General features: G+C 38.4%; 1 protein-coding gene across 2 annotated transcripts in view; it reads right to left on the bottom strand.

The window, feature by feature from the left end:
• The window catches only part of Gpo1 (glycerophosphate oxidase 1), a 428,577-nt gene that overhangs the window by 144,684 nt on the left and 256,569 nt on the right, over positions 1 to 27,324 (bottom strand). For both annotated transcript variants that reach the window (XM_090387948.1, XM_090387949.1), the window contains exon 10: positions 21,132 to 21,239. In XM_090387948.1, the coding sequence (XP_090244074.1) occupies positions 21,132 to 21,239 (108 nt within the window). The remainder of the gene's footprint in view (positions 1 to 21,131; positions 21,240 to 27,324) is intronic.

Genomic DNA, 27,324 nt, shown 5'->3' with positions numbered 1-27,324 from the left:
TTGACTGGAATTTGGGGGCTGGTCATTCACACACTAGCAGGGCTTTTGTGGATTTATTGGATGACTGTTTTCTACATCAGCATGTTCGGGAGGCAACTAGAGGGAGTAATACTCTTGATTTTATTATCAGCAGTGATTCTTCATGCATTAAGAATCTGCAGATAAATGAACCACTAGGTGGCAGTGATCACAGTGTGCTGAAGTGGGATTTACTCAAAGAGGTAACTACCATTAGGGGTAAAGGGAAGGGTTATTGCTTCCGTAAAGGCGACTACGATGCACTGAGACAGTATTTACATTCTATACAGTGGGACCAACTGATGATGTTACCAACAGCAAATTCAAAATGGGAAGCATTCAAAGAACATATTAGCATTAGTAGAGGCATTTGATGCAAGAAAGCAAGCTTATACAGCATCAGCCAAAAAAAAAAAAAAAAAACCCACTTCCACTTCACCCCTCTGTTCGTTCAAAATACCTGTCCAGCTGAGCCTTAAACTTATTTAGGCTATCAACCTCCACCGCAAGGGTGGAAGTCTGTTCCACCAACCAACCACCCACTGGCTAAAGGCAAATTTCCACACGTCTATCCTACATCTGTCTTTCCTCAATTTGAATTTATGCCCTCTCAGGTGATTTTTCTCAGCTAGAGGAAGAATCCCATCAGCATTGAGCATGCTTAAACCATTCAAGGCTTTATACACCTCTATCAGATCACCTCGCTGGTGACTAGTCTCCAGACACTGTAATTTGCAAAACTTAAGCCTTTCTTCGTAAGAGCACCCCTTTGTTCCATTCACTAATCTTGTTGCCCTACTCTGTACTCGTTCCAGATGCTCTACATCCTTCTTGAAATGAGGCCTCCAGACCTGTATACAGTACTCTAGGTGTGGCCTGACCATTGCCTTATACAATGGAATAATCACCTCCTTATGCCTGCTGGAAAAATTCCTGTATATCATTGACAATACTCCATGAGCTACTCTTGCAGCCCGTCTGCACTGCTCAGAGAACTTCATATCTGCCTGCACAACCACCCCCAAGTCCCTTTCATTCTCGACCACTGTCAGTGTAGTACCACAGAGTTGATACGTTGCTCTGGGGTTGCTGTTTCCCATGTGTAGTACTTTATATTTGTCAATGTTAAACTTCATTTGCCACCTCTCAGCCCATCTGCTCAACCTTTCCAGATCCTGTTGCAGCAGCATAGTGTCAGTAGTGTCCTTGACAACCCTGCCAACCTTTGTATCGTCTGCAAACTTGGACATTAAGACCGATATACCATCATGAATATCATTTATAAATACAGAAAACAATAATGGACCCAACACTGAGCCCTGAGGGACTCCACTAATAACATCAGTCCACGATGAGCAGTGTCCATTGATTACCACTCTCTGTCTTCTCCCCCTCAACCACCCCTTTATCCATAGCAGCAATTTGCCTCCAAATGTCACACTGCTCCAATTTGTGTAGCAGTCTTCCATGAGCAACAGTATCAAAAGCCTTTCTAAGATCCAAGTATATAATATCAAAGTTATTCGCTGCATCCAGTTGTTTTGTGACTGCATCATAGTATCCAATCAAGTTGGTCAGGCAAGACTTCCCATTAACAAAACCATGCTGTGTCTGAGCTATAACTGAAGTCTTGTCTAAATGATCCTGCAGTGCTTCTTTAACCAGTGCCTCAATCCTTATCTTGGAAGATACTAGGCTTTACATACCAACTAAGAAATATTTTTCAAGGTTTAGGCCAAAATGGATGTCAGATGAACTAATGAGGCATATGGCAGAGAAGAAAAATGCATGGGATACTTACAAATTAACACATGACACAGAAGCCTATGATAGATACAAGTTGATATGCAACCAAGTTACAAAGGAGGTTAGGCAGGCGAAGGCAGATTACGAGAAATCCTTGGCAAGGGATGCAAAGAAAAACAGCAAAGAGTTCTTTACTTATGTAAACTCTAGAAGGAAGGGGATGAATCAGATTGGTCCACTTGATATTGATGGGTCAACTGTTGATGATCCTGCTCAGGTAGCTAACAAACTAAATGAATATTTTGCATCGACATTCACACATGAGGAGTTATTCAGCGAGGGGAGTGCCAGAGGTGTATTCAACTCTAGCAGTAAGCTACAGAATTTTGAAATAACTGAGAGTAAAGTGGAGGAGAAACTGTTGAAGATAAACACAAGAAAGGCACACGGGGTGGATGGGATCTATCCAGTTATATTAAAGGAGGCAGCAAAGGAAGTAAGCAAACCCTTAGCCATAATTACGAGAGCTTCCTTGGACTCAGGGGAGGTATCCATAGACTGTAAATGTGCAAATGTGACCCCAATTCACAAAGGAGGATGAAAGGCTGACACAAGTAATTATAGACCTGTGAGCTTAACTTCTGTTCCAGGAAAATTAATGGAGGCACTGGTTAAAGAAGCACTGCAGGATCATTTAGACAAGACTTCAGTTATAGCTCGGACACAGCATGGCTTTGTTAAGGGGAAGTCTTGCCTGACCAATTTGATTGGATACTATGATGCAGTCACAAAAGAACTGGATGCAGGGAATAGCTTTGATATTATATACTTGGATCTTAGAAAGGCTTTTGATACTGTTGCACATGGAAGACTGCTACACAAATTGGAGCAGTATGACATTGGAGGCAAATTGCTGCTATGGATAAAGGGGTGGTTGAGGCGGAGAAGACAGAGAGTGGTAATCAATGGACACTGCTCATCATGGACTAATGTTATTAGTGGAGTCCCTCAGGGCTCAGTGTTGGGTCCTTTATTGTTTTCTGTATTTATAAATGATATTGATGATGGTATATCAAGGTTAATGTCCAAGTTTGCAGACGATACAAAGGTTGGCAGGGTTGTCAAGGACACTACTGACACTATGCTGCTGCAACAGGATCTGGAAAGGTTGAGCAGATGGGCTGAGAGGTGGCAAATGAAGTTTAACATTGACAAATGTAAAGTACTACACATGGGAAACAGCAACCCCAGAGCAACGTATCAACTCTGTGGTACTACACTGACAGTGGTAGAGAATGAAAGGGACTTGGGAGTGGTTGTGCAGGCAGATATGAAGTTCTCTGAGCAGTGCAGACGGGCTGCAAGAGTAGCTCATGGAGTACTGTCAATGATATACAGGAATTTTTCTAGCACGGATAAGGAGGTGATTATTCCATTGTATAAAGCAATGGTCAGGCCACACCTAGAGTACTGTATACAGGTCTGGAGGCCTCATTTCAAGAAGGATGTAGAGCTGCTGGAACGAGTACAGAGAAGGGCAACAAGATTAGTGAATGGAACAAAGGGGTGCTCTTACGAAGAAAGGCTTAAGTTTTGCAAATTACAGTGTCTGGAGACTAGGCACCAGTGGAGGTGATCTGATAGAGGTGTATAAAGCCTTGAATGGTTTGAGCATGCTCAATGCTGATGGGATTCTTCCTCTAGCTCAGAATAATCACCTGAGAGGGCATAAATTCAAATTGAGGAAAGACAGATGTAGGATAGACGTGCGGAAATTTGCCTTTAGCCAGCGGGTGGTTGGTTGGTGGAACAGACTTCCATCCCTTGTGGTGGAGGTTGATAGCTTAAATAAGTTTAAGGCTCAGCTGGACAGGTATTTTGAACGAACAGAGGGGTGAAGTGGAAGTGGGTTTTTTTTTTGGCTGATGCTGCATAAGCTTGCTTTCTTGCATCAAATGCCTCTACTAATGCTAAATGTTTCAAGAATTTTTGACCCCCGTCCACCTCTGTCTATTGATATTGCTTTTCTTTTTCTCTCTGAAACTGTAGTGTCTTCACCAGGATGCTTCTTTTTCACACCTTTTAAGTATTTTACTCATTTGTAGGGAATAAAGCACAATTACAAAATGATGAGGCAGGCACGCTTGATACACATAAACAAAACTTTGCGCGTGTAGCAACTGAATAAACAACACCATAAAGGCAGAGACACACCATTAATACCTCACTAGCTCACATTTTACTAAAGCATATTTGTAGGGGTTACTACCAAAAAACAATAAAAACAATTTCCAGTTGTGTTTCTGCTGGTGGAATCTGTTACCAAACTGCAGTAAACTCGATCTAATTGCATTTGCGATAATACCTATCGCTGGAATTGTGTGGGTTTTTACGTTATGGCGAAATGTGTTTCCCCTTCACTGATATAAAAAACAAAATATTTTTTCAACTGCCATTTCTTGTAAACACAAAGGGAATCGTGTATAAGCGAATTAGGTTTGTGTTATACACGATATCGTTCCCCTATTTATAAATCATGTATGATCGAATTCGTATAGTATAAACACATGTTATACGAGGACTGACTACGTAGCACTGTAATAGAAATCTGTTAGCTTAGTTTAATATTATCAATTAATCAATTGAAAATTTATTAATCATATTAAATTTAATTGTTAATTAAATTGTACTTAAATGGAATCATAAACCAGACTAGAGGAGCAAAGCAATGAGCACAAAGTAGCTGTATTACTGTGGCTTGGGGTAGAACCGAAGGGGGTCTATTCTCCAACGCATCACAGTCTAAAAAAAATGGGCGAAATGTGAAATGTTTGCAGACCTGTCTAGAACAGGGCATGATTTAGCCAAGGAGGATGTCTTTGTATGTGCTAGGTATGACGTCTCAGCATTATGATGGGCATCTATGAGAGTTTGGGGTGTAAGGTAGATGCCACCAAAAAAATTAAAATTAGGTGCCCATCAAGCTCTCGGCTGCCCAACTCAATGCCAGAGCTCACTCCTGTGCATCAAGCAACACAGCAGCAATCTCCAAGGCAGAAATGCGCTGGTCTCATGGGAGCTAATCATTTTTGGTGACTCTATTGTTAGGGAGATGAGAAATATATTATGCAAAGAGGATAGGTGGAACAGGACCAGGGTATGTTTTGCCAGGGAAAAAGTTGATGACGTTGTGGAGCAGATATCTTTTAAGGACACAAAAGGTGATATTGTTGTACAATATCACCTTCTGTTGGCATTAAGAACCTTAAGAGTAAGAGATCTGCAGATTTACTTGACAAGTACAGGTCGATGTTAAAAAAAGTTGCGAGTTGAGGTTAAATTTGAAAGTGTCTTCAATTCTGCCCAGACACGACAGGAGGGAGTATATAATGACAGCTTTGTCAATGAATTCGGCCCTGGAGAGATTGTGCAAGGCTTATGGGGTAGAATTTTTTTTAGCGGGGTCTATGCTTGCTAACAGGAGAGACTGCTTCTACATGGAGGGGATATACTTAAATAGAAAGGGTGCAAGAATATCTGCTGATGCTATCGAGGCAGTGTTAGGTGGGTTGGAAAACTGCTAGCTTGAGAGGATTCACAGACCAAAAGATTAACAGTTGCTGCAAGCAGAGGTGAAATTGATTCTTATACTGCTATTGTAATGAGCAGCATCCTGCAGAGCAGGTTGCTGAGGATTTCAACAGCTGCTGGGAGTCATCATGGAACAAGTAATTACATGGGCTGTCTTAGGGGTAACTAAGAGTAGGAACAGGTGCATGTATACGTGCATGTACACCAATGCTAGAACGATATTAAATAAATTTGATGAACTTGAAGTGCTGATCAAGACATCAAAGGCAGATATTGTTTGGATATAAGAGATATGGTGTCACACACAGTTATAAGCAGTGCATAATTGGAATTTGGAGAGTAAAAAGTGTATGGAGAGGATAGACAGGGCAGGAAAGGAGGAAGGGTTATGCTGCTAGTTAAGAAACACAAAATCTAAAGAAGTGCATCCAATTGATATGGGCGCAGTGCAATGTGACGTCAGTTTGGTGTGACATGAGCACTGGAAAGGGAAAATCAGAGCAGGAGTGAGTTATAGGCCTAATGACTCTGATGAGTACAATGAACAATTGTGCAGCGCAGAGAAATAGAGTGGAACAGTAAATCAGAATGTTTTGTAATGGGGGATTTTAACTTTCCAGATATTGACTGGAACTTGTGGGTTGGTCACTAGCATGCTAGCAAGATTTTGTAGATTTATTGGAGAATTGGTTTCTACAGAAACATGTTCGAGGGGCAACCAGAGGGAGTAATATTCTTGATCTGATTATCAGCAGTAATTATTTATGCATTAAGAATTTGCAGATAAAGGAACCTCTAGGTGATGGTGATCACAGCATACTGATGTGGGATTGACTAAATATGTAACTACCATCAAGGGTAAATGGAAGGGTTTTTGCTTTCGTAAAGGTGACTGCAATGGTCTCACACAGTTTTTAAATTCTATACAGTGGGATCAACTGATCATGTTTAAAACAGCAAATTCTAAATAGGAAGACTTCAAGGAATTAATCTTGGAAACTACTAGGCTTTTCATACCAACTAAGAAATGCTGTTCAAGATTTAGACCTAAAGGATGTCAGATGAACTAATGAGGCTCGTTGTTATTTGGTTTTTAGGAGCATTAGCAACTAAGGCCATATTGCTCCGGGAATATGCCATGGTCATTCCCTGACCTTTCCGCATCCTCCGTATTGGGTGGTGACGGGCTCGAACCCCAGTCTAATCAAGAAGCGTGTGCTACACACTGCTGCTCCTTCTCACCTGGCTACGGAGGCGCCAATAAGGCTCGTAGCAGAGAAGAAAAATGTGTGGGATGCATATAAATTTATCTGGTGACACAGAAGGCAGATATAAGCTAGTCTGTAATCAAGTCGTAAAGGAGGTCAGGTAAGCAAAGGAAGATTACAAGAAATCCTTGGCAAAGGATGCAAAGAAAAACAACAAAGATATCTTTACTTGTGTAAACTCTAGAAGAAAGGGGATGAATCAGATTGGTCCACTTGATGTTGGTGGTTTGTATGTTGATGATCCTGCTCAGAAAGCTGCAAACTGAAGGAGTATTTTGCATCTACATTCAGACATGAAAAATTGTGTAAAGAAGAAGACAGAAGTTTACTATACTCTAAGAGGGAGCTAAATGATTTTGTAATAACAGAGAGCAAAGTGGAGGAGAAATTGTTGAAGTTAAACATAAAAAAAAGGCACCTGGGGTGGATGAAATCTACCCAGTTATATTGAAGGAGGCAGCAAGGGAAGTTAGAAAACCCTTAGCCATAATTATGAGAGCATCCTTAGATTCAGGGGAAGGCTTCCATGGATTGGAGATGTGCAAATGTATCCCCAATTGAAAGGGTGGGGTGTAAGAGGGTGAAAGAAATAATTATAGACTTGTTAGTTTAATATGTATTACAGGAGTTACTAGTTAAAGAAGTGATGCGGGATCACCTAGACAAGACTGCAGTAATAGTTCAGACGCAACATGGGTTTGTTAAGGGGAAGTCTTGTCTGACCAATCTGATTGGTTAGTAAAATGTGGTCACAAAGGAATTGGATGCAAAAATAATTTTGATAACACATACAGCACACTCCCGATTTACTGGGATCGGATTAACCGGGACACTTCAAGACTCCAAATTATAAAAAAAAAAAAAAAAAAAAAAAAAGTCAACCAGAAATCATAAAATTCAAGTAATAACTAGAAGCGGCGTTATAAGTCATCATTGGGAGGTAAATGTGCCTATTATCTTGCAACCCCCGCTTTCTTCACATCCGACGCTCAAAAAAAAAAAAAAAAGAGACCAAATGTTTAGTTCGTTTTAGTTCGTTGCACCGCAAAAAGAAATTTTGTTTCGTTATTTACGTCAGGGATGTCGAAATTTTTTTTTTATAGTAAATATAAACGCAAAAGAGTTGTGCTTTTAGTTAAACAAAGACACGAAATTATTCAAAAGTTTGAAAACGGTGCATTTGTTAAATCTCTAATGAACCATTATAATATTGGTGACCAAACCGTACGCGACATTCTAAAAAATAAAGGGAAGCATTGTATTGGAGACACAAGTAGTACGTGTCAAGTTTTTTATCTATCGCGATATTTTTTAGGTAGGTTGCAGAACATTTTTTGATACAGTAAGTCCCCAACTTATGCAACTACGGATTTACGTAAATTTGTTTTCACACAACTTTTTAATTTTATTATTTTTTTTTTTTTAGGATTGCAAAATTTAAAACACCAACAACAAAATAATAAGCAATCAATGACTACGATTACGGCATGCACAAATTGCACAAGTGAGATTGGAGTAACATGAAAAAAAATAGGAGAGAAGAGAAGATTCTTACAATTATTTATGTTTTTATTTTTATATGACTGAAGATTTCAGTGAAGGGGACACACACTTCACCATAATAACGTAAAAACCAACAGAATTCCAGCTATTGGTATCATCGCAAATGCAATAAGATCGAGTTTACTACCTGTTTATAACAGATTGCACTAACAGAAAAGTTCAACAAAACAGAAAGTGCAAATTGTTTTTGTTGGCCTCCAGAAATGTGCTTTAGTAAAATGTGAACTCGCGTGGGGTGATAATAGTGAGTTTTCGCATTAACCCTGTGCCGTTCTTTTCAGAAAATTAAATTTTGACTGTTATCATGGTGCCGGCTATCAAGAAAAGAAAAGCAATCAATTTGAATCAGAAAATTAAAATAATAGGGATGTATGAAAATGGCCAAACATTAACAAGTATTGTGCTGAATTCAGATTTGTCAATAATAATAATATAGCAGCAATATGTTACTAGTCATTCCCGAGTTATGTAAAACTTGACTAAGTAAGAAGTCCTGGAACGTATCTCTTACGTATGTCGGGGAAGTCTGTATTTTTGGATTAACCAGGAAATCGATTATCCAGGATTTTTTTTTACCATCTATCCTGGAAAATCGAGTCTACTTTACTTCAATTTCAGGAAAGTTTTTATTACAGTTGCACATGGAAGCCTGCTGTAGAAATTGGAGCGGTATGGCATTAAGGGCAAGTTGCTGCAATGAATAAAGGGATGGTTGAGTGGGAGACCGCAGAGAGTCGTAATAAATGGCCACTGTTCTATGTGGAGTAATATTATTAGTGGAGTCCCTCATGGTTCGGTGCTGAGCCCATTGTTGTTTTGTGCATTTATCAATGATATCGATGAAGATATATCAGGCTTAATGTCCAAGTTTGCAGATGATACAAAGGCTGGCAGGGTTGTTAATGACACTAAAGACAGTATGCTATTGCAACTGGATCTAGAAAATTTAGGCAGCTGGGCTGAGAAGTGGGAACTGAAGTTTAACATTGACAAATGCAAAGTACTTTTTTCTGCTGACGAGGCTACTAGGAGACGGTCGTGTTCAAAGCCGCTAAGTGGATTTTTCTTATTTATTGATTTGAAATTATTGTTTTACTAAAACTTTTGATTTAAATTTAGTAGTATAACATTATTTTGTGACTTTCTGATTAATTTGGTGTATTTATTCTTTACTCGCCCTTGTAATTGCATAGACGTATCGGTAAGGGTATCCACGTGTTTGCAACTCCGCTGAACGAGAAGTTCTTTAGCCATATTTAGCCGCTTGAATGAATATTTTTTACATCGAATTATTTCTGTAAGTAGCTTATAGACCTAGTAAGGATCGTTAGTTTATTCTGAATTGAGACAGCGAGATTTGAAAGTTAATTAATACTTAAGTGTCCGAAGATTTACCGTTCGTAACTTTCCCGCCTTTGTGATACGATAGTTATATACCGTACTAGATAGCGTTAGTTGAACTTCGTTAGCAGTTAAACTGTACTTTTAAATAAATACATATAACGACTTAGATTAAAACGTAATATAATTAATTATATTTAACATAATTAATAACATAATATAATTAATTATAATTAATTAATAAATTAATAGAATCATGACTCAGACCAGAGCAGCAAAGCAAAAGGCTCAAGCTAATGGAAGTGCTGTGGCTCAGAGCAGAACTGAGGGGGGCAGTTGTCCTGTGACTCACAGCGTTATAAAATGCACTGTTTGCTTGATGTTTGCAGAGCAATCGGGTACGGGACATGATACTGCCATGGGGGATGTCTTTGTGTGTGCGCGATGCAAGGAGTGTATCGATATCAGGCAACAACTCAGCGTTCTTGTGGGCCTATATGAGAGCTTGAAGGACAGGGTGGATGCCCTCGAAGAAACTAAATTGAGGGGCCCATCAAGGTCTCAGCTGCCCACATCAACGCCAGAGCTTGCACTTGGGCATCATGTGACACAGAGGCAACCCCCAAGGCAGAATGCGCTGGTCCAGAAGGAACTAGTAGTTGTTGGTGACTCTATTGTCAGGGAAACGGGGAACATGCTTTGTAAAAAGGATAGGTGGAACAGGACCAGGGTATGTCTGCCAGGGGCAAAGGTTGATGACGTTGTAGAGCGAATACCATCTTTTAAGGGCACAAAAGGTGATATAGTTGTACATGTTGCCACTAATGATATTAATGTAGGGGACCGGCAGAATTACTTAACAAGTACAGGTCACTGTTGAACAAAAGCCGAGAATTAGGGTTGAATTTGAAAGGGTCTGCAATTCTGCCCAGACACGATAGGAGGGAGTATATGATGACAGCCTTGTCGATCAATTCGGCCCTGGAAAGATTGTGCAAGGCTCAAGGGGTTGAATTTTTTTCAGCCTGGACTGTACTTGTTAACAGGAGAGATTGCTTTTACAGGGATGGGATACACTTAAATAGAAAGGGTGCAAGAATATTTGCTGATGCTATCGAGGCAGTGTTAGGTGGGTCGGAAAACTGCTAGCTTGGGGGGAGACAAAGACCAATAGATTGATAGTAGCCACTGGCAGAGGTGAAAGAGATTCTTGCACTGCTTCTATTAGAATGAGCAGAAGCCTGAAAAACAAGATGCATGATATTTCAGAGACTGCTGGGAGCCATTGCGGTACAAGTAAACACATGGGTTGTGTTAGGGTAGCTAAGAATAGAAACAGGTGCAGGTACACTTGCGTGTACACCAATGCTAGGAGTTTAGTAAATAAATTTGATGAATTTGAGGTATTGCTCAAAACATCAAAGGCAGATAATGTTGGGATATCAGAGACGTGGTGTCACACAGATATAAGGGGTGCAGAACTGGAATTTGGGGAGTACAACGTCTACAGAAAGGATAGACAGAATATGAAGGGGGGAGGGGTTATGCTATTAGTTAAGAAATACATAAAAACCAAGGAAGTGAAGCCAGTCGACATCGCTGGACAGTGCACTGTCGAGTCAGTTTGGTCTGACATAAGCATTGGGAGATCAAAATTGAGAGTAGGAGTGTGCTATAGGCCTAATGACTCTGATGAGTGTAATACGAAACTGTACGGGGAAATAGAGTGGGCCAGTAAATTAGAGAGTCTTATAATGGGGGATTTTAATTTCCCAGATACTGACTGGAATTTGGGGGCTGGTCACTTAAACACTAGCAAGGCTTTTGTGGATTTATTGGGTGATTGTTTTCTAAATCAGCATGTTCAGGAGGCAACTAGAGGGAGTAATACTCTTGATTTGATTATCAGTAGTGATTCTTCATGCATTAAGAATCTGCAGGTAAATGAACCACTAGGTGGCAGTGATCACAGTGTGCTGAAGTAGGATTTACTCAAAGAGGTAACTACCATTAGGGGTAAAGGGAAGGGTTATTGCTTCCGTAAAGGCGACTACGATGGACTGAGACAGTATTTAAATTCTATACAGTGGGACCAACTGATGATGTTACCAATAGCAAATTCAAAATGGGAAGCATTCAAAGAACTTATCTTGGAAGCTACTAGGCTTTACATACCAACTAAGAAATATTGTCCAAGGTTTAGGCCAAAATGGATGTCAGATGAACTAATGAGGCATATGGCAGAGACAGAGAGTGGTAATCAATGGACACTGCTCATCATGGACTAATGTTATTAGTGGAGTCCATCAGGGCTCGGTGTTGGGTCCATTATTGTTTTCTGTATTTATAAATGATATTGATGATGGTATATCAAGCTTAATGTCCAAGTTTGCAGACGATACAAAGGTTGGCAGGGTTGTCAAGGACACTACTGACACTATGCTGCTGGAACAGGATCTGGAAAGGTTGAGCAGATGGGCTGAGAGGTGGCAAATGAAGTTTAACATTGAGAAATGTAAAGTACTACACATGGGAAACAGCAACCCCAGAGCAACGTATCAACTCTGTGGTACTACACTGACAGTGGTAGAGAATGAAAGGGACCTGGAGGTGGTTGTGCAGACAGATATGAAGTTCTCTGAGCAGTGCAGACGAGCTGCAAGAGTAGCTCATGGAGTATTGTCAATGATATACAGGAATTTTTCCAGCAGCAATAAGGAATTGATTATTCCCTTGTATAAGGCAATGGTCAGGCCACACCTAGAGTACTGTATACAGGTCTGGAAGCCTCATTTCAAGAAGGATGTAGAGCTGCTGGAATGAGTACAGAGAAGGGCAACAAGATTAGTGAATGGAACAAAGGGGTGCTCTTACGAAGAAAGGCTTAGGTTTTGCAAATTACAGTGTCTGGAGACTAGGCACCAGCGAGGTGATCTGATAGAGGTGTATAAAGCCTTGAATGGTTTGAGCATGCTCAATGCTGATGGGATTCTTCCTCTAGCTCAGAATAATCACCTGAGAGGGCATAAATTCAAATTGAGGAAAGACAGATGTAGGATAGACGTGCAGAAATTTGCCTTTAGCCAACGGGTGGTTGGTTGGTGGAACAGACTTCCATCCCTTGTAGTGGAGGTTGATAGCCTAAATATGTTTAAGGCTCAGCTGGACAGGTATTTTGAACGAACAGAGGGGTGAAGTGGAAGTGGGTTTTTTTTTTTTTTTTTTGGCTGATGCTGCATAAGCTTGCTTTCTTGCATCAAATGCCTCTACTAATGCTAATGCTACATATGGGTAGCAGTAACCCAAAAAAAAAAAACATACCAACTGTGTGGTACTACACTCAGGGACATGAGAATGAAAAAGACCAGTGGGTAATTGTGCAGTCAGATATGAAGTTCTCCGAGCAGTGCAGATGGGCTGCCAGAGCAGATCATGGAGTTTTGTCAATGATATACAGGAATTTTGTTAGCAGAGACAAGGAGGTGATTATCCCCTTCTATAATTCAATGGTCAGGCCACACCATGAATACTGCATACAGGTCTGGGGACTCTTATTTTATGAAGGATGTAGAGTTATTAGAACGAGTACAGGAGAAGGCTATAAGATTGGTGAGAGGAACAAAGGGATGCTCTTACGAAGAAATGCTCAAGTTCTGCAAACCGCAGTGCTTGGAGAGTAGGCACATGTGAGGTGATCTGACTGAGGTGTATAAGGCTTCGAATGAAATTCTTCGCTTGCTCAAATTACAAACCTGAGGGGCATAGACTGAAATTGAGGAAAGACATCTGTCGAATAGCTGTGCAGAAGTTTGCCTTTAGCCAGTGGGTAGTTTGCTGGAACAAAACTTCCATCTATCATTGTGGAAGTTGATAGCTTAAATAAATTCAAGGCAGAACTAGACAAACATTTGGAACAAATGAATGGGTAAACTGGGAAGGTTTTTTTTTTTTTTTTTTTCCTCTCTATATAAGCTTGCTTTCTTGCATCATATGCCTGTACTAATGCTACTCACTCTGTCATATTTCAAATCCACCCTTCTAAGGAATATTATTCTCACATCTGGGGCAGTTCTCTAATAACCTCCTCTCTCTCACACGTTTAGACTATTCAAAAGAGAATTGTTAGGTTAATTAATGACCCATCTCTTACAAAGTTTCTCCACTCTGTCTCATAAATGTTCTGTTTTTGCTTCATGCCTTTTCTATAGACACTTCCATGGTCACTGTTTTTCTGAATTGATTTCTATAATAACCTTGTCTCTTCCAAACCAGTCCAAAGACATGCCACAACCAGTCAGCATCATTTTAGTTTCCAACTTCAAACTCATTGAACCAACTTTTGTTTACCATTTATTTCTTCAATTTCTGTTTACCACAACAACCTCCCTTCACAAATTTCCTGAAAATTATGATCTACAGATATTCAACTCTAATGTTAACAAGTATCTTCTTTCATATTCTAACCTTCATCTCACATATGGTGCATAGTACTATATGTTCTAATACTTTGTGTTTGGAGTCTTTGTAAAAAAAAAAAAAAAAAAAAACTGTTTGTGTACCCTGTTACACACAAAAAATGTTTTATTATATCTGAAAACATCCTTGGGTTGTTGTTGCACAATATGTTTTTGATTATGACGTAAGCTTTTTTTGTCTTGCGTTTTCATTACCAATCAGTTTTACTGAAGTTTGAAAAATTTAGTAGGTGCCGTCAGAGATGTGTTCACATCTTTTAACTTTTCATGATAAAGCTTAGCTAATAAACTTAGCAAAATCCATTTGTAGAATAGTATGATATCATAATCAAAAACTACTGCAGGAAGTAAAATATTTGTTTTGTTGTATTAGATGCACGAAAATCAAAACCATTTAAATTTTTAAAATCGAACAGCTAGAATCGAAGTTATGGAACAATGTAACGTTTTATGCTTACACCTGCTAATTTACTGAATCAACTTTAGTGACTGATATAGGAGAAGTAGCAGATAAGCCAGTTCAGCATCAGAGAGTAGTTGGGAATAATAAGCGTTTCTGTCTCACATTTTCGTTACCAATTGGTTTTACTTCAGTATGAAAATTTAGTAGGTGCCGCCAAAGATGTTTCACATCAATAAATAAACACAATAAAATAAAATAATGCTGGCATTATTTTAATTTATGCCTTATTTTACTTAAGAGTTCTAGTTTGTTACTGCAACAGATCATATTAGCAATATATTCTGAAGGCAGAAACGGTTCAAATGAGCAGGTAGCTAATGCCAGAGAAGCAAGCTCAAATAATTTCAAGGGGTGTGTCAGAGTAGTTAACTGTACAAAAACACCAAGTCTTAATTGTTTATATAGTAATGTCAAAGAGATTGTTTAGAATTAGCACAGGCACATGATGCAAGAAAGCAAGATTATATAGTATCAGCCAATAAAAAAAAAAAAAAAAATCCCTTCTCATTTCACCCATCCATTCGCTCCAAATATTCGTCTAGTTCTGCCTTGAATCTATTTAAGCTATCCACTTTTATGACAGACGGAGGTTTGTTCCAGCAATCAACCACCTGCTGGCTAAAGGCAAAGTTCCACACAATCTATCATACAACTCTCTTTCCACAATTTTAATTTATGTGACCTCAGGTGTTTATTCTGAGAAAGAGTAAGAATACCATCAGCATTGAGCATGCTCAAACCATTCACGGCTTTATACACCTCAATCAGATCAACTCGTAGGTGCCTAGTCTCCAAACACTGCAATTTGCAAAACTTAAGTCTTTCTTCGTAAGAGCAAGCCTTTGTTCCACTCACTAATCTTGTTGCACTTCTCTGTACTTGTTCCAGCAGCTCTACATCATTCTTAAAATGAGGCCTCCAGACCTCTCAAGCCCATCTGCTCAACTTTTCTAGATCCTGTTGCAGCAGCAGCATACTGTCACTAGTGTCATTAACAACCCTGCCAACCTTCGTATCATCTGCAAACTTGGATATTAAGCCCGATATACCATCATCAATATCATTAATAAATACGGAAAACAACAATGGAACCAAAACTGAACCCTGGGGCTCTCCACTAATAACATTAGTGGACAAAGAGCAGTGTCCACTGATTACCACTCTGTCTTCTCCCACTCAACCATCCATTTATCCATTGGCAATTTGCCTCCAATGCCGCACTGCTCCAATTTCTGCAGCAGTCTTCCACGTGCAACAGTATCAAAAGTCTTTCTAAGATCCAAATATATGATAACAAAGTTATTCCCTGCATCCAGTTGCTTTGTGACCACATCATAGCATCCAATCAAACTGGTCAGACAAGACTTCCCCTTAACAAACCATGCTGTGTCTGAGCTATAACTGAAGTTTTGCCTAGATGATCCCTCCATTAATTTCCCTGGAACAGAAGTTAAACTAACAGGTCTATAATTGCACTTGTCACCCTTCTTTATCATATAATATACTTGGATTTCAGGAAAGCTTTTGACACTGTTGTGCATGGAAGACTACTGTACAAATTGGAGCAGAAGGGTATTAAGGATAAGTTGCTGCACTGGATAAAAGGGTGGTTGAGTGGGAGAAGACAGAGGGTGGTAATCAATGGGTGCTGCTCTTCATGGACAAATGTTATTAGCGGAGTTCCACAGGGTTCGGTGTCGGGCCTGCTGTTGTTTTGAATATTTATCAATGTTATTGATAAAGGCATATCAGGCTTAGTGTCGAAGTTTGCAGATGATACAAAGGTTGGCAGGGTTGTTAATGACAGCAATGAAAGTGTGCTACTGCAACATCTAGAAAATTTGGGCAGATGGGCTGAGAAGTGGCAACTGAAGTTTAACAATGACAAATGTAAAGTACTGCATATGGGTAGAAGTAACCCCAGAGGAATGTACCAATCGGGTGGTACTACACTTAGGGGTGGTAGAAAATGAAAAAGACCTGGGAGTAATTGCACAGTGAGATATGAAGTTTTCTGAGCAGTGCAGACAGGCGCAAAAGCAGGTTGTGGTGTTTTGTCAATGATATACAGGAATTTTGCTAGCAGGAAAAAGGAGGTGATTATCCCTTTGTATAAGGCAATGGTCAGGCCACGACTTGAGTACTGCATAACAGGTCTGGTGGCCTCATTTTAGGAAGGATGTAGATTTGCTTGAGCGTGTACAGAGAAGGGCAACAAGGTTGGTGAGGAGAATGAAGGGATCCTTTTACCAAGAGAGGCATAAGTTCTGCAAATTGCAGTGGCTGGAGACTAGGGACCTGCGAGTGTCTGATTGAGATGTATAAGTCCTTGAATGGGTTGAGCACTCTGAATTCTGATGAGATTCATCCACTTGCTCAGATTACGAACCTAAGGGAGCATAAATTGAAATTGAGGAAAGACAATTGTAGAATAGATGTGCAAAAATTTTCCTTTAGCCAGTGGTTGGTTAATTGCTGGAACAAACTTCCTACTGTCGTTGTGGAAGTTGATAGCTTAAATAAATTCAAGGAAGAACTGGACAAACATTTAGAGGGAATGATTGTGTGAATTTTTTTTTCCCCTTTTTTGGCTGATGCTACATAAGCTGATAAGCCTGCTTTCTTGCATTACATGCCTCTATTACTATTATCTTGTTATGGGTGATTTGTAGTGGAATAAAGGAACTTGGGTGTTATAATACGTCAGACATTAAGTTCCCCAAGCCTTGTAGACAGGTCACAAGGAAGACTCACGGTGTCCTATCAATGATTTATTGAACATTTGCTAGTAGAGGTAGGATATTATAATCCCATTTTATATAAGGTTATTGTTAGACCTCACTTGGAATACTGTGTTCAGGTATGGAGACCACACCTAAAAAAAAAAAAAAAGAAGCTCTTTCAAAGGTCCAAAGACAAGTAAATTGCCTGGTGATATCGGCAAAAGGGCATCCATATAAGGAAAGACTTAGAAAGGTTGCACTTGGAAACTAGGCACCTTAGAGGAGACTTGACTGAAGTGTTTAAGGCTCTGAGAGGCAAAAGTAAAATGAATGAGGATGAAATTAGCATTAGCAGAGGCATATGATTCAAGAAAGCAAGCTTATACAGCATCAGCCACAAAAAAAAAAAAAAAACCTTCCCATTTCACCCATCCATTCGCTCCCAACATTTGTCCACTTCTTCCTTGAATTAATTTAAACTATCAACTTCCACATTGACAGATGAAAGTTTGTTCCAACAATCAACTACCTGCTGGCTAAAGGCAAATTTCCACAAATCTATACTTCAACTGTCTTTCTTCGACTTACTGCATTTGTAATAACAGCTGGAATTCTGTGGGTTTTCACACTATGGTAAGATGTGTTTCCCTTTCCTTTTCAATCATATAAAACATATAAATAAATTTTCAGAATCTTCTCTTTTGTGTGTGCCATGTTCGTCGTTATTGATTGCTTATCTTTTTTACTGTTTTAACGTTTACAATCCACAAAAAAAAAAAAAAAAAGTCTGAACAGAAGTATCAATTAGTACGTATATATTACAGTAATAATTAAGCAATGTATGTAAGCATACACAGTCTCCGACAAATACAACTAAATGGGAAATACCGCTCTCACACATTTGAAGTTTGACATGTTTACATGTGAGATCAATGTATGAAGTGATAATAGTGTGTTGCTGCCTTAAAGTAAGAAACACACTACATATTCTCACCTTACACACACAAACTTCATGTATATCTTACATGAAGTTCACCCGCATGTGTTATCCTACAAGTGTGTCTTGGACTGTTCTCCCGCATTTGTTAACTTTTCTTTATAAAAAGTATATTCAATACAGCATCCCAGACATGGATAAGTGTCCTGGTTCAAAGAAGCCAAGCAGTGAGTGCAAAAGGAAAGATTTAAGTATAGAAGAGAAACTTGAAATAATAAAACGTTTTGAAAGAAATGAGAGAACGTGATTTCTTGAAAGCAACAGGCTTAAGGGAATCCACATTGTGCACCATCAGAGACAATGCCGCGAAACTAAAAGCTATGTGTATAGCTGGAACAACTTCAAGTGCCATGAAGTCGATTAGAACAAGGCTTAAAAATATAGAAGAAATGAAAAGGCTACTAAGCATAAAAAAAAAAAAAAATCAGGAGGAAGCTTTCTCACAGTGAAAGAGAAAGCACAAACTATATATGAAGACATTAAAAAGAAATCACCAAATCATGCAGAAGTGGCTCCTTTTAATGCTAGTAGTGGTTAGTTTAGTGGCTTCAAACCCCACTACTCTTTTCACACTGTTAAGCTGTCTGGAGAAGTTTCAAGTGCAGATGAGGAAGCCGCAAAGGCATTTCCACCTGTGGCACAGAAAATAAATGAAAGCCGTGGCTACATATTGGATCAGATTTTCAATTTGGATGAAACAGGCCTCTATTGGAAATGTATGCCTTCAAGGACCTACATCTCTAAGGCAGAAGCACATGCCTCAGGATTAAAGGCTGCAAAAAATCACTTAATTGTGATGTTTGCCATCAACACCAGCGAAGACTTGAAGTTAAAATCAGTAGTGGTTTATCACTCTACCAATCTGCAAGCTTTAAAAGGAATCGTGAAATCCAGCCTTGGTGTTGACTAAAGGTTAGACGACTGTACAAATATTCACTGATATTTTTACCATGACGCTTTCAAGAATTATTGCAAGAAGAAGAACTTAGATTTTAAAATTCTAATAATCCTTGATAATGCACCAAGCCATCCTCAGATGGTTGCTGAACTCTCTCCTTATTTCAAATTCATCTTTTTACTTCTGAACACAACTTCTCTAATACAGCCCCTTGACCAGAGTGTGACAGCAGCAGCATTTAAGGCTTACTATTTGATGCAAACATTCAAGATGTTAATTGTTGTACTGAAGGTGACAAGGCACAAACTGTTATAAAATTTTGAAAGAAATTTAACATTAAAGTTGCCATTGATATGATTTAGATACCTGAAACGATGTAACAAGACTGCTTAAATCATATGTGGTGGAAACTTACCTCATTTAATTTCCTATTTTTAAAGGCTTTGAACCTTCAGAACAACTAAAACAAATCAAAGCAGGTTGTGTTGCTCTTGCAAAAGAAGTTGGTTTCGAGGAAGTAGAAAATGAAGATGTAGAAGAGTTTCTAGAGTCTCACAATGAGGTTCTATCTACTGAAAACTTGCAACAACTTGTTGCAGACAGTCAAGATGAGGATGATGAAGTCTCGTTGGGCAGACGAAGTCTGCCCAACGAGAACTTAAAACAGCAGAGTTATCAGCTGTTTTAAGTGGAATTGAAAAGCACCTGCAGTGGATTGAAGATAATGATTATAATGCTGAACGTAGTAGGATAGTGCTTGGTGGCATTCGAATCCATTTGGAACCATACAGGCAGCTCTTGTATGAAAAGAAGCAGGAAAGCAACAAAAGCTAGATAGCTATTTTAAACCAGTACAGAAGAAAGAAAAGCAGGACTGTGAATCACACCCTTCCACATCGAGTATAACAACATTTTGGCCTAAGAATGATAACCCTCCTTCTATCTCTTCGCTATAACTCACCAGCCATAGCCCTTCACCATACATGCATGTAACAGTGTTACGCTCGGAGGAGCAAATTCGCAAGCTTTTGAGCCACTTGCGGTCCCAAAATCTGTGTGACCAGTTGACGATAACCGCTTCATCAGAAGAGATTTGATGGTTCTCCTCCCAAAAATGCTCTGCCACAGCAGACCTCCCATAATCCGTGGTCTTTATTACACTGATATAGTCCATCGAGCTTGCTCCTCTGAGTATAACACTATTAATAGAGATGGGAGTCTACATTCATCCCTTCTTCAAAGCTGTGGTCCTTGGACAGGGTGAATGGTTCCACTTGGCACACTCCCAAGCCAGTTCCAGTGCACATACGGAGAGTACTGCCTGCCCCGTGGAAATGTGTTGTGAACCATGAGCCTGCTGATATTTAAGGATGTACTGTATGTTAAGCTTTCCTGTTGATAAAGGAGGTAGATGCCTCTGAAAGCCTCAGTGTTTTATCGCTTTTATCCTGTGATCTACATTGTTTTATTTAATTTTATATATATTTTATTTTTATTTTATTGTACGGACAGTGTCAGTGTATCTTATTTTATCAGTTTTATCCAGCTAAATTATACTATTCATTTTACTTATTTTATCTTATTATTATTATTAACCATTTTAATTTATTTCATTTTATTTCAATAAAAGTTTATAATGGTTGGTATAGTATCACTGCAGTCATTATGAACATTATGGAGCACATTTTGGACATTAACGAGAAAAGATGAGCAGTTATTCAGAAAGAATATTCAAGCATAGAATTTCACGAAAAATTTTTGGGCCCATACAAGTTATGTTGATGGATTCTTGAGGATCAGTATGAACCATGAATTTGACCATCTTATTCAGGATGTACACAGTCAGATTTGTAAAGATCCAGAGATTTGCCTGGTTGCAACATGTTATGAGAATGGACAACAGCCAACTAAAAGTGTACTGAAATGGAAACCTACAGGGAGGAGGGTGAGAGGAAGACCATGAAAAAATGGATGAATGACGTAGAAAGGGACTTAAAGACCATGAGAATGAGAGCACATTCAAATGATCCCAAAACATCACTACTTACCTTCAATGTCAGGATTTAAATAATGCCTAATTTCATCAAGAATAAACTGAATTTCTTGTTCTGTAGGAGCAGGATTTAGAGTAATATCACATGGCCTATCTGTAGTTCCTGCAAAATAAACTAAAGTTGTAACTGAAATTCAATTTTTTATTGCAGTTTATAGCATTCAATCGGTTTTTCTTGGGAAAAAAACTTCTCTTTTAGGATATATAAATAAGATTATTCTTAAAAGCATCTACACATATACTGACTGTATTCTGAAAACTTAACCATTGGTTATACAATTATAACATTGTAAGTAAGTGATTTTCTCAAATCTTCATGGTTTTACAATTACATAAATAATTATAAGTGGCATAATCTTTAACCATTTTAATATTAGGGTAGATTTAGTTAGTACTGCACCAACCTCAAAATGATTAAAGACTATTCCATGATTGTAATTATCATAATACAAGGTAGAATCAAAAAGGATTCTAACTTATTGTATTGTGATTCAAAAGGAATTTATAGAACTGAATTTTACTTAAACAAATAAAATTATCAAAATATAATTACACAATGAATTTTTTAATGAGGACCATTGCTATTTACATATCTCTACTATTAACTATACTCGGTGTTTCAAAATTAAATACACAAAACTCCTAACACATTCTAGGATTCAAAATAGGAAAGAAAAGGTATATAAATATACCTTTTCTTTCTTATTTCCTATTTTTTTCCTTTTCATTTTAGCCTGTAGTAAATCACTGAAGTAGGTGAAATGACCATTTTTGTTAGATGAGATGTAACAAAAATTATGCCATTTCACCTCAATGATTTACTATGAACTAAAACGATGCTTTGCACTAACTCGTTTGTCTGGTAAATTTCCTGTTTGTGGTTTTCAGCCGTAACCCCTTTTTAGTATTTTACTATTGCACATATTAATATTAATCAGTTCATCTGGCATCTCTCATATAGTGAAGTTAAACTTCATAACTGGGTTGTCTCTCACTGTATCACCAGGGTAACTAGCTGCACACTGATGAGAGGCCAACAAGCTTCGAAACTGTGTTATGTGGGTGGTGGTATCCGCTGAAAATAAGTTGTTGTTGTTATTTGGTTTCTAAGAGCATTAGCAATTAAGGCCATATTGCTCCATGGATATGCGATGGTCATTCCCTGACCTTTCCGCATCCTCCGTATTTGGTGGCTCACAGGCTCGAATCCCAGTCTAATCAAGAAGCATGTGCTATGCACTGCTGCACCTGCCCACCTGGCTACGGAGGCACCCTGAAAATAAGTAACATTACTCTTCTCTACTGAGGATGACTGATTGATTATGATTTTATTGGCATGTTAGCGTCTAAGGCTATTATGCACCAGGAGATAATTATACCAATTGAAAAAAAAAAAAAAACAAAAAAAAAACATACAAATAAATTCTGGTAACCTTTGAAAAAAAAAAAAGTCACCTCATCACAAGTCATATAACGGTAAAAAGCAGTATATGTATTAAAATATATAAATAAATATATATATATATTTATTCAGGATTTTATATACAGTAAAATCTCTAATACAAACTTGTTTTATACAAAGTACTCATTTATATGAAGCACATCTGCGAAAGGATAAGCTTTTCTATGTAAATATATTCGTTCATTACAAAATTCAGTTAATGAATTACAAAGTTTTTTCATCCACTGAAAAAAATAAATATTGTCATTTTGCATGTTTAATACAAATCTTGGCAGAGCTGTCCGATTATTGCTCCTATTATTGCCTCTGGCCACCCGGCTCCCTACTTCCTGAAGGATGGCACTGATTTGTTAGAAATTAGTTTTGTATAAACAAAAGCAGTTTATGGTAGCTACATAAAGTGCACTCTGAAAAACATCTTTCTGAAGGATGAGTTGTTAAATTAACAAAAGAATAAAAAGCTTTTCCAAGTTGTTTACATGCATGCCCTCACTCTGCATGGAAATAAGGTCAGTTGCAATTGTTACCCCCAGTTCAAAGAGTTTTTTGCTACCGTATACAGCAATCTATTTGTTGTGTCATTTTATCTGAGCTGATGTCTTTTTTGGAACTTGTGTCTTTAAATTAATTTAAAATTTGTTTATATTAAATCTTATCTAGCAGTGTTATGGCGATAAAATTTAAATGGATGGAATTAAACCTGAAAATTAAGCTAAAAATTATACAAGAGGCTGAAAGAAGCAAAATGGACATTGCAAAGGAATACAACATCCAGGGCCGCTACGTGGGTGTCAGTCACCAGTGCGCAATAAGACTGCCCTCTATTAGAAAGAGGTTACAAAAATAATTAAAAATTTTATTATATATTTATTATTCTAATCACAGTACAATCAGTTAAAAGTATTGTTAAATATATCATAAAAACAGAAAAAAATAAAAATAGGTCACAAAATAAATTTTTGGCACAAAAAAAAGATTACATAGTATGATATTAATCAGTTCAGCTTGTTAATAATAAGTATCACTAAAAAAAAAAAAAAAAATATATATATATATATACACACACACTCACAGCAATACCTCGCTTAGTATGGCTTCAAACAGCACAGGTTTCACTATAACATGGTTTTCAATTAAATTTAAGTTGAAAATTTACTGTACATATTAAAACTCATTCAATAGCCTAGACAGACACTCTACATATATGCTGCAATGCCAACTGTATTGTCTCATATATGCTGCACATATTACAGTATGTCCCCTCAAACAGTCAGTGGCAAGTGTCCACTTTTTCTTAATTCCATCCTGACGAGACAACATGATAGCTTTTCAAACTTTTCATTTCACAATTTATTTTTTACCCCTCTAAATACGATCAAAAATATATCTGCGTCTTGGTTAGAAATCATTGCAACAACATGCATTATATTTGGCAGCATGTTTTGCCCCATTTGGCAAATGATTTCATTGGTTTTGAATCACAAGTTCAGACAATTGCTGAAGACATTGTGAAGATCGGAAAAGACTTGAGATTTGAAACTTTGGACACTTTGTTTGTTTGTTTGTTATTTGGTTTTTAGGAGCATTAGCAACTAAGGCCATATTGCTCCAGGGATATGTGGTGGTCATTCCCTGACCTTTCCGCATCCTCCGTATTTGGTGGTCACGGGCTTGAACCCCGGTCTAATCAAGAAGCGTGTGCTACACACTTCTGCTCCTACCACACGGCTACGGAGGTGCCTCTTTGGACATTGCCAATGTACATGACTGCATTGACTCACATGCAAATAACTTAGATGATGCAACTCTCCTTGAAATTGATAAGAAAATTGCATATAAAGAAGAGGAAAACAATTCTGAAGTGGATAACATCGAAGTGGCACCAAAAGAATTTTCAACAGAAGAATTGAAGAAAGATTTCCGGTCTTGACATTGTCTGCGAGGCAATTATGAATGGAGATCCAAATGTTGGATGTAGCATCCAGATATGGCAAATATAGGATGGGATTCAATGCTAGAAAGACTTGTATATCGAGAAAAAGAGATGACTTCACCAAACTTCATTTTTGAAATACCCAAATAAACAATAAAGCTTTTTTCTCATCTCTCATGATGTTACCTTTTCATTAATAAAATTTTTGCAGTATTTGTTATTTCACATCCATTTAATTGGCTATCAGCACAAATTGTTTATAGATTTATTATAATTTGTTTATAGACTGTTTCTCTGGTATGCATTCATTTAAAACCCATTATAATTATACCTCAATCAGCACGGTTTCACATGACACGAAACAGTTTCGATACCAATTATCAGTGCATGTGGGGTATTGCTGTATATATAGAACTAACAAAAGACTAAATATTTTATTAATCAAAGTACATTCAGTTTTCAATATATCATAAAAAAAAAAAATATATATATATATATATATATATAAGTAGGTAACAAAATATTTTTTCAGCAGCACAAAAAGATTTACATATAGTTACTTATATATGTATTGCAACATATAGTTACTTATATATGTCTAATATTCTAATCTTATATAATATGTAATAACTACAGTGGTACCTCAGGTCACAAACAAATCAGCCCACGAACACAATTTCCGAACTAATTTTGACTCTACCTGCAAACAATGCCTCGGCACACGAATGTACAAACATGGCTTTAGCGCCATGTTTTCGGCTCACGAACAGCATTGGTTGTACTCAGGTTTGAGCGCTGTGAACATTGTTTGTTGTTGCGTTGTTCTCGATACAATTTTTTTTTTGGCATTAAATGAATCCTCATTATGGCTCCCAAGAAAGTGAAAAGTGTTAGTGATAGTGGTGTAAAGAAGCCTAAGCGTATTACAGTAGAAACGAAGAAGGAAATAATAACTAACCATGAGAATGGTGTTTGTGTTTCTGATCTCGCCAAGCAGTATGACATGGCTAAATCTACGATCTGTACTATCTTAAAGAACAAAGATGCACTAAAGACGGCTAATGTGGCTAAAGGAGTGACTATGTTAACGAAGCAGAAAAATTGTTAGTTTGGATTAATGAAAAGCAGCTTGCTGGAGATAGTGTTTTTTTTTTTTGTAGTTGTTGGCGCATTGGCTCCTGTGGCTATAATGCACCTCCCAAGGTTTTTGCAGTACTTTGATCCAAGCCCGAGGCGGGATTCGAACCCGCGACCTTTGGGTTGCCAGGCAGGCACTTTACCCACCCGGCTAGCCCAGTCGGCGCTGGAGATAGTGTTAGTGAGGCCCTAATATGCCAGAAGGCTTTACTTTTGCACAGTGATTTAGTGGCGAATACAAGTGATGCTAGTGTTGACGAATTTAAAGCAAGTAGAGGCTGGTTCGAGAAGTTTCGTTGACGAACTGGAATTCATAGTGTTGTTAGCATTAGCATTAGCATTAGTAGAGGCATTTGATGCAAGAAAGCAAGCTTATGCAGCATCAGCCAAAAAAAAAAAAAAAAAAAGTAACATAAATAAATAAAAATAACCACTTCCACTTCACCCCTCTGTTCGTTCGAAATACCTGTCCAGCTGAGCCTTAAACTTGTTTAGGCTATCAACTTCCACGACAAGGGATGGAAGTCTGTTCCACCCACCAACCACCCGCTGGCTAAAGGCAAATTTCCGCACATCTATCCTACATCTGTCTTTCCTCAATTTGAATTTATGCCCTCTCAGGTGATTTTTCTGAGCTAGAGGAAGAATCCCATCAGCATTGAGCATGCTCAAACCATTCAAGGCTTTGTACACCTCTATCAGATCACCCCGCTGGTGCCTAGTTTCCAGACACTGTAAGTTGCAAAACTTAAGCCTTTCTTCGTAAGAGAACCCCTTTGTCCCATTCACCAATCTAGTTGCCCTTCTCTGTACTCGTTCCAGCAGCTCTACATCCTTCCTGAAATGAGGCCTCCAGGCCTGTATACAGTACTCTAGGTGTGGCCTGACCATTGCCTTATACAAGGGAATAATCACCTCCTTATCCCTGCTAGAAAAATTCCTATATATCATTGACAATACACCATGAGCTACTCTTGCAGCTCGTCTGCACTGCTCAGAGAACTTCATATCTGCCTGCACCACCACCCCCAGGTCCCTTTCATTCTCTACCACTGTCAGTGTAGTACCACAGAGTTGATACGTTGCTCTGGGGTTGCTGTTTCCCATATGTAGTACTTTACATTTGTCAATGTTAAACTTCATTTGCCACCTCGAAGCCATTCTGCTCAACCTTTCCAAATCCTGTTGCAGCAGCATAGTGTCAGTAGTGTCCTTGACAACCCTGCCAACCTTCGTATCGTCTGCAAACTTGGACATTAAGCCTGATATACCATCATCAATATCATTTATAAATACAGAAAACAATAAAGGCCCCAATACTGAACCCTGAGGGACTCCACTAATAACATTAGTCCACGATGAGCAGTGTCCATTGATTACCACTCTCTGTCTTCTCCCCCTCAACCACCCCTTTATCCATAGCAGCAACTTGCCTCCAATGCCACACTGCTCCAATTTGTGCAGCAGTCTTCCATGTGCAACAGTATCAAAAGCCTTTCTAAGATCCAAGTATATAATATCAAAGTTATTCCCTGCATCCAGTTCTTTTGTGACTGCATCATAGTATCCAATCAAATTGGTCAGGCAAGACTTCCCCTTAACAAAACCATGCTGTGTCCTAGCTATAACTGAAGTCTTGTCTAGATGATCCTGCAG

Source organism: Mastigoproctus giganteus, chromosome 13, assembly GCF_048544385.1.
Source record: "Mastigoproctus giganteus isolate SK-2022 chromosome 13, ASM4854438v1, whole genome shotgun sequence".
Classification (NCBI taxonomy): domain Eukaryota; kingdom Metazoa; phylum Arthropoda; class Arachnida; order Uropygi; family Thelyphonidae; genus Mastigoproctus; species Mastigoproctus giganteus.
This window is presented reverse-complemented; position numbering and strand designations above follow the sequence as displayed.